Source organism: Sapajus apella, unplaced genomic scaffold (assembly GCF_009761245.1).
Source record: "Sapajus apella isolate SASKATOON/1434 unplaced genomic scaffold, GSC_monkey_1.0 scaffold89, whole genome shotgun sequence".
Classification (NCBI taxonomy): Eukaryota; Metazoa; Chordata; class Mammalia; order Primates; family Cebidae; genus Sapajus; species Sapajus apella.
Window position 1 is genome coordinate 5977595 of NW_022437029.1, and position 13919 is coordinate 5991513.

Here is a 13919-nt window from a genome sequence, read left to right on the forward strand (position 1 = left end):
TCCCGATTACCATGAAACTGCAAGTGATACCATGCAGCCTATACAGCCTATTACACTGTCTGAGCACTTAGCAGTAATTCTGCAAGCCTGTGCAGCTTCTGAGAGCCTCACTGGATGTTCTTGTCCCTATGAGACTCTTTCTGTTTATTCCAAACCAAAGCAAATTCCTCCGTGGAATGAAATGGCTACCTCTCTTAGCTCACCCTGGAAGGGATCCTTCCCAAGCACATTTTTAGTACAAAAGTTTCTCTTTATTTTCTCTGCACTTTGATGTCTTTAATGTTTGTTTAATTTAACTTTTTTTGGATTTGTCAATTTGGTTTATCAAGAAGTCTCAGTGAGAGTATTGTCCTGAGGCTACTACCTACTAAACTGTGTACTGAAAAGAAAATACACTGATCGCCTTAGTCGATTTAAAAAAATGTTCAAAAAGAAGCCAAATCATATTTTAGTGATGGCTTGTAATTGCTACCTAATTCTTCTGCTTTATGTATTCTTTTAATTTAAAACAAGGCATATTTATTCTCTTTCTGGGATGCAGCATCATGATTTGCATTAGGTTAACATACATTTATCATATTGTTTTGAAACTTTTGAGAAACCTGAGTTTCTAAAATCAGAACTTTAGTTGCCAACTTTTACCAGGAAAAGATGTAAGCCTCAACTGCTCTGCTTTGCTGAATCAAAAGGATATACTTTATTGGATGTATGACAATGGATCGGATCTTAATGTACATGAAGAGAAAGAAATAAGAATTATGTATGTATATGTAATATGTATGTCATGATATATACCATATAACAATCATATTATATATAACATCATATTAAAAACACTGGGTGGCTGATGTATATTGGGCTAGTATAAATTATAATTGTAATGTGCATATTTTATAATTATGATGGCCATACCCTAGGTGGTTGGATTATGTAGAAATGCATTGCCAAGATCTAAGCTGGAAAAGAAGGTCCATAAGAAGGCCAGTGAGGGTATTAGCATCATCTTATAAAGTAGCATTTGGTCAGTCAGGATCTGATAGAGGTGGGGATTTTACCTACCTTCTTAGAAAAGGGCAGTTACCTAGGCCATGGTTTATTTCTTTTTTGAAAAATTTGTTACATTGTTTATTTTTCTAATATGCCAGAAAGGTTCCAAATTGTATGCATATTGATACTTAAATAGCCTATATTCTTGCATTAAGGAACGGTCAGACTTATTAAAAGAAACAGTTGAAACATATAGTCACTTATGCTTTTCTGAATGACTTTGGGTCATACTGTAATTATTCATTATTGTATTGATACACGACTCAGCCTAAGTTGTCTAGCACCTTAGCTACACTTGTTGAGTTTTTTTTTCTGCTTTTTACACATTTTTTTAGTACATTCTTTGTTACCATGCTGGCAGCTCTACATTCTTGCTGACACTTGTCTACAAGCTCTTTACGCCATAAAGTCTGGCTTGTTGCCTAGGAGCAGGCATGTGATTTGTGCCCAATACATGTTGAATTCAGCTGAACTTTGTGGATGCCCTGCCAGCATATCTCATCATCAGCCAGGTAGTTGATGATGAGCACAGTCCCCAAATGGCCTCATGAGGGCTGTTTTTGTCAGTTCTGATGTTCCATAGACGAGGCAGGGTTTATTGTAGTCCGTGCTTTAAAAGTACTGACCAGAAAGGGAGGAAATCATGCGGGCAACATTGCAGCTGCCTTTGAGCATTTTAAACGTATGAATTCCCCTCTCATGGGCAAAGAACAAAGCCTACTGCTAAACTATTTTCTTTTCTTACAGGACTTCAGAAGGGAGATGGCATGCTTCAAAAGCATTGAGAATTGAAAATGTTGCTGAACACAATCTAAATTTTGCATATAATTGCACTGTGACCAGCACAGGAGGCACAGACACCAAAAGCTTCATCTTGGTGAGAAAAGGTGAGAAAGATTTATTTTTGGAAGTTCGTGGAAACTTAGCTCATTGCTGCTGAGAGAGCTCTCAAAGGTGATCACATCCTCATTTTCCATGTTAGAACCCAACTCCTGGGAGGGGAAATCAGCCACCTTGTGTCATAGGCATTCAGTGGCAGGGCTGGTGCTCAGCTCTGCGGAGCTCCTCTGTCTCATGACGCCAAGCAGGGATTGAAAACACAAACTCATTCACTTGCTCTCACAGTCATATTCTACCTTATGTGGAAATTGGAGGGCCCGAGCAGGACAGCAGTTGAAGCTTGGGCATGCAGATGCTGAGTGAGCTTCCTGGGGAGGCCATCAGGACAGCCCCTGCACCTAGCACTGCACCCAGCACTGCACCCAGAGCAGCCAGAGGGGAGTTTGCAGATCTGTGTGGGATGAGGCCAGCATATGCTCTGTGTGACTGCTGCTCCAGCCAACCTCAGCAGGGCACCAGGCTCAGGGGCTTTGTGTGTGCACATTCATTCAACAAGGATTGACTATGCCCCTATCCTGGGTCAGATCCTGGACTTGGCAAGCAGACCATTGATAGCCTTGATCTGTGGGCTCTTAAAGTTTTTCAGTGCCCAACTGATGGAGGGCCCCAGAGTCACCATCCCCTTCCTCTACCACAGTAACACAGCCCAGGGCCTTCAGCCCAGTAGCTGCTCAGAAATGGCTGTCACTGGAGCCAGAAAGCTGTGGTTTCCAGCTGTCACTACTCATTCACTCTTCATTCCCAGGCTCCACCATCAACTCCCTGGAAATGTAGGGAAAGGTCAAGATCTGCAAGAGAGAGAAAGGGAGAGAGACGGAGACTAATGCCTTCAGAGACAGAGAGAAAGAGGGAAAGACAGACACAGAGAGAGGAGACAGAGATATATGAGACAGAGGGACAAACAGACAACTCTGAAGAGATGAAGACAGAGATAGAGAGAGAGAGAGAGATGGAGACACAGAGAGACAGAGAAATAAGAGAGACAAGAAGAGACACATCTAGAGGAACAGAGAGAGGGGGAGATAGAAAGACAGAGACACGAAGAGATGCAGAGACAAAGAAATGAGAGTAAACAGACAGAGTAATGGAGAGAGAGATACACAGCAGATACACACAGACATGCAGAGAGAGCCACACACATAGACTGGGCCTTGGCTTTGTGACAAATGGAAGGAGTAGGACAGGACGAGCACAAAGGCTAGAAACCCCCTCCAGCTGGGCTATCCTGGTGCCTGGGAGCAGCTTCTTAGCACACATGTTTTAGAGCCACATGCACTCATAACAACAGCTCACAATCCATACATGGTCATTACATGACAGGATCTGATGGACCTCCTCCCATGATCTCATCTAGTCTTAACGACAGCTTTATAGAGGTGAAGAAACCTACCCAAGGTCACACGGCAGGTAAAGGTATTGAAACTGAACTGGAATCTGTGTTCTTACCTTCCACAAGGTTTGTCGCAGGTGGTGTTCCACCCCTGTGTGAATGCCTTCACTATGGTCCACTCACTCTTGAGGGAGGGGGGGCTCAAATATTGTTTTTGTTGGACCATTGCCTGGGCAGGCTTTCCTGGGGCCTGCTTACCACCAGCCACCTCTCCCCTCTTAGAGCAGGGCAGGAGTGTCCTATTCCTGCCCTAGACACTTCTAACCTGTCAGTTCTCCTGCTGCTGCTCTCACAAATGTAGACTTAGGAATTGGAGCTCACAATCCACCATTACCCCGGGAGGAATTGCTTGCCAATGTGTGTGTGTTTGTCTGCGTAAAAGTGTGACACAGTTATAACTCTGCCGTCCTTTCAAAGATACAGGAGCTCCAGACCCTGGCTCTGTCCAGAGTTCACTTACTAAGCAACATTAACGGCTTACCTGAATCCAAAGTGGAAAGATACAGAAAGATAACTTCTGAACATTGTACCAAGATGGCAAAAGTTTTAAGGACGTTTATACTTATTGACCTAGAGATGCCCCCACCATTACAATCTATTTTAAGAAAAGAATTAGAAATATGGATAAAGGTATATGCATTTTTGTATATGTATATACATATACACATGCATATATGTATATATATACACATGCAAATGTATATGCGTATACATGCATGCATATACATTAATATAAATATACATGTATACATTTATATTATACATATAAAATGTACTGCAACTTTATGTATACTTACTACAAATTCCAATCAATCTACATTTTAGGATATTATGAATTATAATTTTAATGACCTATGGAAATGCTCATAATATTCAGAAATAATGAGAGATTACCATATGATCTCAATTAAGTAAAAACTTTAAGAGACAAAAAGAAAACCCAGAAGGAAATATTCTGTCATGTTGACACAGCCTTCACCATATTGTGGATGGTTGTTAAAAATTTCTTGATTGTTTTTATTCATCTGTGTTATCTTGTATTGTCCATAATGAGTATAAATGGAATCAGTCTAAAAAATGTAACTTTTTTTCCAAGTGGCACTTTTATACAAAGAACTTGCTAAAATTCCAAGAGCTGTGTGCTATATTAACTACATTTTGTGTAATATTTCATTTAATCTTCCCCAAAGGAGCAGCCTTAGAAGTGAAGCAGGAACTGTTAGAATCTTCATTTTATAGATGAAGGTACTAAGGTTTAGGGGCATCCACAATTTTTCCTACAATACAAAATAATTGATGGAGCCCGGCTGTAAACCCAGACAAATGTCAATCCAGTACTCTCTCTCTCTCTTCTCTCAAAACTATTCACTTCTATATATGTTCTCAACTCACTTGCTAAGATTTTTGTGAATCCCTATGTATTTCAGCTTAGTATCTCTTCGCCTGAGAAATCTGATTTACACTGGTACGGATAGAATACATTATTGTATAATGTTTTCACTTCAGGTCTCTAAATATTCTTGTGCACATTTTTTTCTTTAAAAACTTGAGTAGAATTACCACTACTCTAGACTAAAGGCAGGAATGTGGAGTCACTCAGCAGAATGTGTCAGCACTTGGCTAGGCAACTACTGCATTAAAGTTAACAGTAAAAATGTACAAGCATGTGATGATGGGTGACACTGGTAAGATTTCTTGATTATTTTCTTTCCCTTTTTCTCTTTTTTTTTAGAAGCCATGGCTGATATCCCAGGCCACATCTTTACAAGAGGAATGATCATAGCTGTTTTGGCCTTGGTGGCAGTAGTGTGCCTAGTGACTGTGTGCGTCATTTATAGAGTTGACTTGGTTCTATTTTATAGACATTTAATGAGAAGAGATGAAACATTAACAGGTAACACACGTAATTCTGGGATTTCTTATCTTACACTCTCAGTAAGAAATCAAATAAATAGACATAAATCTTAGACATAAATCTATAAATCACATTGCTATGATGTTATAGAACTAATCTGTGGGAGAGGTTTTCTCTGGGAAATATTGCTCTGCCTGTGCCCTCCATAATAAATGTTGTTTGTGTCATCTTTTTTTGTGCTTACTTATGTGTTGCCCCAAATTGTCCTGATTGTCTTGTATAATGTATGTCATAGCCTCCTAAATGCCCTAGGAGATGCTTGAGCCCAGAAACTGTGTATCTGAATGTCCCTGTGCACGGATCACCTCGGTACCTTTATAATAGACAATAAAGTTGCTTTAAGTTGGATTGAATTGCCCTATCGCTCATTATTTCAACCTGGCAAAGGAGGCTTACATAATGGATGTGTCAGAACCCCCAGCTGGAAGCCAAATGATTTGGGTTCTGGTCTTCTAGATCTGCCAGTTTTTATCTGCTGCTATGTTGACCCACTAGCTCTATGCCTCAGTTTCTTTATATTTAAAGGTGACTAGAAGTCCTCAGGTTTCCAGATAATTACTAATCGAAAGGAAGTCAGTCTAATTCATTGCACTTGATTTTGTTTTTGCATGTGTGTGCTTGCAGGAAAAAAAAAACTTCAAAAATGTCTATGAAATTATATAGCAGGAAGTCTCCTTTCCGGCCTGGTCCCACATCTGTGATTCCCACCTTCCCCCTTCATTGTTAATGTAAATATGGATTCTTATTCCACTCCTTCTTTTAAAGAACACAAATCTTGCCTTAATATGCATACTCTTTTTAAAGTTGCTCTCTTATACCTTAGACACACTTGTATGTTACTTTAAAGAAGTCCCTCATTTTTAGGGCTGTGCAGTATTTTATTTGTGTAGAAGTACCACTGTTTATTTAGCCTCCTTTTGATAGACATTTGGCTTGCTTCCAATCTTTTGTTATTACAAAAATGCTGTCATGGACAGCTTTATTGTTTCATATGTATGCAGCATGTCTCAAGGAAAAATTCCCCAAAATGGAATACAAGGGGGAGACATGGCTGTTATTTTGATAGATACTGTCAGTTCATCCTGCCTACCGCCTTCAAAGGGTGACGGCATTTTTTTTTCTCATAACCTTACCCACAACCATTTGGAGTTGTGCCAATCTGATAGGTGAAAAGTTGTATCTAAGTGACATTTTAATTTGCATTTCCTTTACTATGCCAGAGTATGAGCAACTTTTAATTTGCATAAGGCTCAGTTGTGTTTCCTTTCTCAACACATCCATTCATATCCTTTCCCTATTGTTCCAGGAGGTGAAGGCTTTAATTTGTATATTTATTTCTAGGGGTTATTTATATTTTAGGGAGTTTAGCCTATTAACTATAATATGAAATGCAAATATTCCCAGGCTGTAAATTGTCTTTTGACTTTGCTTATAGTGGTGTGCCATATAAAAGATTTTTTGAAAAACATACTCAGATATATCTTTTATGCTTTCTGGATTTGGGCTCATAAGTAAAACAGCCTTTCTAACCTCAAGTTATACAGAAATTACATTAGTTCTTCTGACATTTTTATAGGTTTAGTTTTCACATTTGGGACTTTAAATTGAACAACATAAAATTAGCATGGTCAGTGAATTTAGCTTTGAGCCTGCACGTACGTGCGTGATTTTGCTATGGGGTGAAAGGAGGCCGCAACAAACTGGGAAATCTGTATTTAATCTATTCTGAAAGGTCTGTGTTTGCATAGACCAGTGTTTGTCTTCAAATAGACATTGACTAGGTCCTCTCTTTCTGACCTTCTGGAGCTAAGATTTCTTTTTCTCCTCTCCAGTTGTGTTTGACATAATTTCCAGGTAATTTTTTCAATTCACGCTTCTTAACTGTCAATATGGTAGTGCACAGAGACATTTAGAGACGTGCTCTAAATCACTTTCATTAAATTATGGTCCATGAACAAATGCAGTCCATGAAAAGGACAGAAATGAAGACATAAGTCTGAAACTAAAAACTTTTGTAACAATTAGATACTGCTTCAGTATCTAAGAAAGTGTTCAGTATTGGTTTGTGAGGGACTGGAAATGAAACTAATCAATCAACAACAAAAAAGGCAGATTTAAATTAAAACGTGGCCATTTACCATGCATAGTTTGAGAAACTTTAATTTACTCCTAGAAGTCCTAAATATCCATTTGAATTATAATTTCCTTTATAATTTCCCTTTGTGTTTGAATATAAAGAATAAAAAAATTACCATTAGCTTTCAAATTCCTTTTCTTTTGAACACTTTATTCTCAAATCCACTAAATTTAGTCTATTCTCAAATCCACTAAACTTTTTAGTACCTGGATTTAAAATAAATCATAATATAAATTAGCAGATTTATATTAAAAGAATTGCTTAAAATAAGAAATTTGAAAGCAATTAATAGCTGATTAGCTAATTTTTCATAGGTAAGAGAAAAGCTATATTACAGGTACTATAAACCCACATTTGATGACATTGTCTTCCCAGTTTTTTTGCAATTTGTTACATCACAAGAAAAATATGCCTTTTAAAAACGCGTGCTCATTTAATTGTCCTCCGTGTTAGTGTCTGTTTTGTCACTGACACAGTGACAATCCTAGTGAAAGCACTAGCTCTTACTTAACTAGTAAGTAGTTATATTTCATAGCACTTTAAGAAAAGTATGGAGAGGACCTGCTTACTGATTGATAACTGGTTTTATTTTTACCAACATTTTGTACCTTTGATGTTTATGTAAGCCTAAAATTTTTACCAAAATTTTTCATCTTTCAAAACATGCAGTTCTGCAAAGCAATTGCTTTAAATCAACAATAGGTCCTAACCCAAACTGTTGAACAGAATGCTGTAGGTCGAACTGAGGAAGCTTTTACCAGAAGCAGAAAGGGTCATTTGGTGAGCCTAAGTGCTGTGGAGGATGTCGGGCTGGGCTGTTGAGCATAAATGATGTGGCACCATAAGAGATGTAGATATGGAGTGGATTTATCCTATTAGATTTTAACAGGGGATGCGATCATATGTAGGCTGTAACTCAGTAGCAAATTCATTAATCCCGATAATATACCATGCATAAATCTTACCCCTCTCCGGTCAAAACAATCGTCATAGGATAAAGACAGACCATTGCCCACTGCTTTCCTTCTTTCTCTACAGATCCCAATCAGCATTTTTTAGGACTGGCTCAAAATTTCCTCCTTTCAGAAAGCATGTCCATTGGGATCACTCTTTATTCTCTGGCCAGGTTATTTTGTCTGTGAGTTTTGTTAGTTTTGTTTGTTTGTTTGTTTGTTATGCCATTGTTCTTCTGCTAATGTGTTGCCCGTAACTTTTCTCAAGTTGTTGCATGGGTCTGCTTTGCTTTTTCAAATAGATTGGATGAAGCTAAAAGAGAGAGTGGTATCATGTTTTAATTACCCAGTTAGGAGCATGGTCTTTGTTATTTAGGAAAGACATTTCCTACTGAATTTGTTCTGTTAGTCATCTGAGTACTGTTCCATGATCAGAAATTAAATGAGAGGAGATGTTATCATCAGTGAAAATCATCAATGCATCAGAAGTTTTCCTTTTGACATCTATATTCTATAATATTTAAAAATATCACAGCATGTGTTCCTATAGCATATTGTTTCATTCACCTCTAGTTTTTTCCCACATTACAGTGTAAACTGCTCTGCTTCCCTCTTCACCTTCTTGGGGGTCTTTTTGAGTTAAGAGATTGGGATGGTGGTAGAATTAAGTGACACAAGTAAACCAGGGTGAGATTTGCTTTTCACTCCTGGAACGAGGACACATTTGGGCTCTTGGATTTCTAAGGAACGGGAAGATTTAAGTTCCTTTATTGCCTGGATCTATGGCCCATGTGTTTCTCTATTCCTCTATGGTGTCAAGCAGTGGGATCTTAAAGTAGTTGCTTAAAAACACATTGGCTAATTGCTTGCTTGGTTAGCACGGGAGATTTAAATATAAACAACTTTATATTTAATTTTTCTTTGTTGATGATTCTATACGCATTATCTATGGCATTCACTTATATTTTTATTTAAACAAAATTATATTTACAAATGAATTAAAAGTGTCAATCTTACCTCCTAGATGGAAAAACGTATGATGCTTTTGTGTCTTACCTAAAAGAATGCCGACCTGAAAATGGAGAGGAGCACACCTTTGCTGTGGAGATTTTGCCCAGAGTGTTGGAGAAACATTTTGGGTATAAGTTATGCATATTTGAAAGGGACGTAGTGCCTGGAGGAGGTAAGAGGGAATGCCAGACAGAAAAATATTCAAGATAGTTCCTTTTTAAAAAGTGAATAAGCTAGCCCTCAGATAGCTATCCCATTTTTCTTAAAAACAAATGAATAAAGTCCTTAAGCCAGAAATAACCAGGTAAGTCAACAATCGATAGTCAGAAAACAAACTACTCTGCTTCCAGCAGTCTTTTCTCTTGGGCTCTGTTCTTTGTGTTTCATGGTTCTCTGAAAATTTGGGGAAAGGAAGAGGGCATCTCCTTTTCAGAACCAGGCCCAGAGCTGGTGTTATCATGAAGCATTTATCCAGAAACGACCCACAGTAAGAATGTCTATACTGCAACAGCAGTTCCTAATTTAACACGTGATGTGTGGACTAGTTAATTCTTACTAGTAATTCTTACTACAAATAAACACAGGTTAACTATTACTAGAAAATGCATGATTTTTATTGTGTTATTGGTTATGAAATTTAAGTAGAAAATAGGAAAATTAAAAATGGAAAAATAAGAAGGAAGTGGTGATCACCATCAGGTCATAGCTATGAAATTCAATGTTTTTTATGAATATAGGAATACAAATGGCCATAGTGCACATATTAAAGCAAATTACGGTTAAAATTTCTAAAAATGAGTAACATTTTTAGATTTTCTTTGAAGCCTTCCAGAACAAACATTTAAAATCTGGTGTCAGATTATTCTGGATGTTGTTGCTTGAAAAAACAAATGTTTTATTGTCACCATCATTCATTTATTAATCTAATATTAATCGGAAACCATCCCTGTGCCGAGTTCCGAACTGGGCATCAAAGATATAGCAGTGAGAAAGAAATAGTTACATTTCTCCCCAATATTCCAAATTAGAAGGGAAAATGTTGCTAACTTACACTACTGTTTAGTAATAAACAACTTGTCAAAAAATAATATGCGAGATTATCAGATGCATACATTGTGGTATTTTTGGGTAGTGTTTTTTTTGTGCATTTAAGAAGGCATATTGTTACTTAGAAAGCATTTATTCTGGGCCATACATCAATTTTACCATATTGCTGTTATTTTCTAGGGGTCTTTCTTGAAAATAGATTTATTCTTAATTCATAAATAAAAATTATGTTTGAATATTCAGTTGTAATTAGGTTTGGTTAAACCTCTATTTGAGAACAGTAAGAGGCCTAGAACAGGGGTTGGCAGTTTACCAGCCATGGCTCCATCACACTTGCAGCCAATTGAAACACAGCCACACACATGGGTTTACGCATTGCCTGTCTCTGTATTTGAGTTACGACAGCAGAATCGAGTAGTTGTGGCAAAGACAGTGTGACCTGCAAAACCTAACATATTTACTATCTGGCCCTTTGTAGAAAAGTTTGCCAAGCCCCAGTCTAAAATAATGGATGATTTTGTTTTGTTGTGCCTTTTTGTCTTTTAATTTTTAAATGCTGATTTTAGCCTGCTATTTTATGCTTGAGGACAAACAGGATAGTATAACAGTTAGGAAAATGTATTCCACTTGGGTTCAGATTCTTGTTCTGTCATTTACTACTGTGTGACTCTGGGCAGGTTACTTAACCACTCTGTGGTCTGGCTACCATGTCTGTTAAATGGCAGTGATAACAATATCTTCTCTGCAGGATATTATGATGATTAAATGAGATAATATACAAAAAACATTTAAAACAAGGTATGGTACATAATAAGTGCTAAGTAGGTGTTCATTATTATTGTTACCTAAAGATTTTTTTAAAGAAGCATATAAAATTGAGGACAAATGGCTGGTCTTAAAGAAAAATTTAATGAGATTAACAGTTAAATAATATAAAATAGTACTGTGCAAAATGATTTTTATCTTATGCTGCCCCTTTCAGTTATCTTAAATTAATATGGCACATTTTGCACTTTCAGCTGTTGTTGATGAAATCCACTCACTGATAGAGAAAAGCCGAAGACTAATCATTGTCCTAAGTAAAAGTTATATGTCTAATGAGGTCAGGTATGAACTTGAAAGTGGACTCCATGAAGCATTGGTGGAAAGAAAAATTAAAATAATCTTAATTGAATTTGCACCTATTACTGACTTCACATTCTTGCCCCAATCACTAAAGCTTTTGAAATCTCACAGAGTTCTGAAGTGGAAGGCTAAACATTCTCTTTCTTATAACTCAAGGTTCTGGAAGAATCTTCTTTACTTAATGCCTGCAAAAACAGTCAAGCCAGGTAGAGAGGAATTGGAAGTCTTGCCTGTTCTTTCAGAGTCTTAATCTTCAGAAACGCTGAATGCCAAAAAGAACTTGAGATATTCTGGGGACTCAGCATATGAACCTGTTTGTTACAAAGGCTGTGACTCTAAATATTTAACTGTAAAAATCCTGCTCACAATTTGAAGAGGAAACTTGTCGGGAATAAGACTAAAGGTTGAGCTGTGGGCTGTGGCCATGTGCTCCCAGAAGACCTGGAATTCAAAAGAAATGGAGCTTTTCTTTTTCTCCCTCTTCCATAACTGGGTGCAGCTGCTCATACTTAATCCCATATTCAGCAAGTGTGAAGCTGGGCATGATGCAAAATAACCTATGCCTTACAAAAAGGGCGCATCTCCAAGAGTTTTAATCCCAGTGATTAAATGAGGGGATTTTAAGCACACGAAGAGGCACTTTCTAGGGACCAGTGGGTGACAGAGTAACTGAAATGCTGCTTTCACTCCCTAACACCGTGGATCTGGTTGTGCATGGGATGTGGGAGGAGGGGCTGGCAGGGCCTCAGCCTCAGGATGCATTTAATGTATCCCAGCCACAGTTGCAGCCAGTGGTTCTTGAGAGCCCAGTAAGGCCCTGCAATGCAGAGCCTGCTTATGAGGATCTATTTTTGGGAACTTCTTAAAAGGACCCCCGAATACCTTTTTATCTTTCACAAGAGACACAAATTCTAATTTAGAGAATTATCTGGGTCTTTCACTTTTGATGGTTTGAAACGTTTGTTGATTTTGTGTGAATGTTTATATCAAAATGTTTGCCAGATTGTATTAGCCATTGAATAGCAAAACAAACAAACAAACAAACAAACAAAAAAACCCTGATAGTTACTTGCTTGGTTTTTAAAAGTTACATATTTAAAATGCCCCTAGCATGAAGGCAGCATGGTGTGGCTGTTAAGAGACGGACTGTGGAGTCCATCAGGAGCTCCAATCCTGAGTTTGCTGTTTACTTTTGCGACCTCTGGAACCTTATCCAATCTCTCTGTGCCTCAGTTTCCTCATCTGTAAAATTTGAATTTATGATAATTGGACCTATCTCCCAAGGGTACTAAATGAATAAATATAAGTACTTACAATGGTTCCTGGCACAGACTCAGCAGTCTGTCAGTGTTGCCATGACTATTTTTATCAACATTATTAATGATTACTTAGATCAGTTATTTAGCAGTGGACTATTGGAAGCTACAGAGCAGAGATGGGAAGCAGATCTAGGGAGGACAGCAGCTTTGATTTGAGGATGTTTGCACACGTAGAAAAGCATATTGGAGAAGTGTATCCAGAGGGCAAAAGATATTCCTCCATTGAACATCCGCCTCTTTCAACGTTGAAAGACACATGTCTTTCTCCCTAAAGGGAGCCCAGCACTGGGAGCCTTCTTGATGATCTCAAAAATACTAGCTATCCAAAAAAACCACTGAGTGACTGTGAAACCATCAGTTTGGAAGCCTGGTTAGAACACACGGGAGCAACGTGAATGTTCTACAAAAGTTTAAAGCAGAGACTGTTTCAAATAGATGTGGTAGATATTACTGAAAACCAAAGAAGAGTGAAATTGCATGTGTAAGAATGTGATTTAATGTTTGTAGTGCTTACAATTTTGTGCACCAACTGGATGGCTAAAAAGGAGAAAATAATTTAATAGCTCATATTTTATGTGTGAAAACATATTAGCAAAAATATATGATTAAAATAAATTTTATTGCTATAGCATAGTGTCTAATACATAGAATAATTTTGCTTTTCTCTTTTATTATACTTGCTTTAAAATAATTGAAACATTTTATATTAAATTCATTTCAAATTAAATGCGTTAAATGTATACATTAGATGTGTGCTTTAAAATGCATAAAATACTTTGAAATACATTAATTAACTATTGTTCTAATGCCTTTATTTTTTAAATGTCTTGACGTCTTTTTCACTTACTTCAAGATTCCAATTCCTCATTCACAACATGGACTTCTACCTGTTTTAATAGAATATGGGCACCTCTCTCTCGCTCTCTCTTTTTTTTTTTTTTGGAAAGAAAGAGAAAGAGAAAAGGGGAGAGAAAATAGGATTCTTGCTCTATTGCCCAGGCTGGAATGCAATCTAAAAATAGGTATTAAAAACCTCTTTTATGCCGATAATTGTGCTTAACAGCGGAGACAGGAA

At 37.5% G+C, this 13919-nt stretch overlaps 1 protein-coding gene across 9 annotated transcripts in view; it reads left to right on the forward strand.

Moving 5' to 3' along the window:
- The window catches only part of IL18R1 (interleukin 18 receptor 1), a 55329-nt gene extending 41683 nt beyond the window's left edge, over window positions 1–13646 (forward strand). For 7 of the 9 annotated variants that reach the window (XM_032255552.1, XM_032255553.1, XM_032255554.1 and 4 more), the window contains 5 exons: window positions 646–760; window positions 1795–1934; window positions 5070–5231; window positions 9367–9525; window positions 11420–13646. In XM_032255552.1, the coding sequence (XP_032111443.1) occupies window positions 646–760; window positions 1795–1934; window positions 5070–5231; window positions 9367–9525; window positions 11420–11775 (932 nt within the window). In that variant the 3' untranslated portion in view covers window positions 11776–13646. Of the gene's footprint in view, window positions 1–645; window positions 761–1794; window positions 1935–5069; window positions 7640–9366; window positions 9526–11419 lie in introns of those variants that run through there. The other 2 variants (XM_032255555.1, XM_032255556.1) reach the window with 2 other exon arrangements.
- The last annotated feature ends 273 nt before the right edge of the window (window positions 13647–13919 follow it).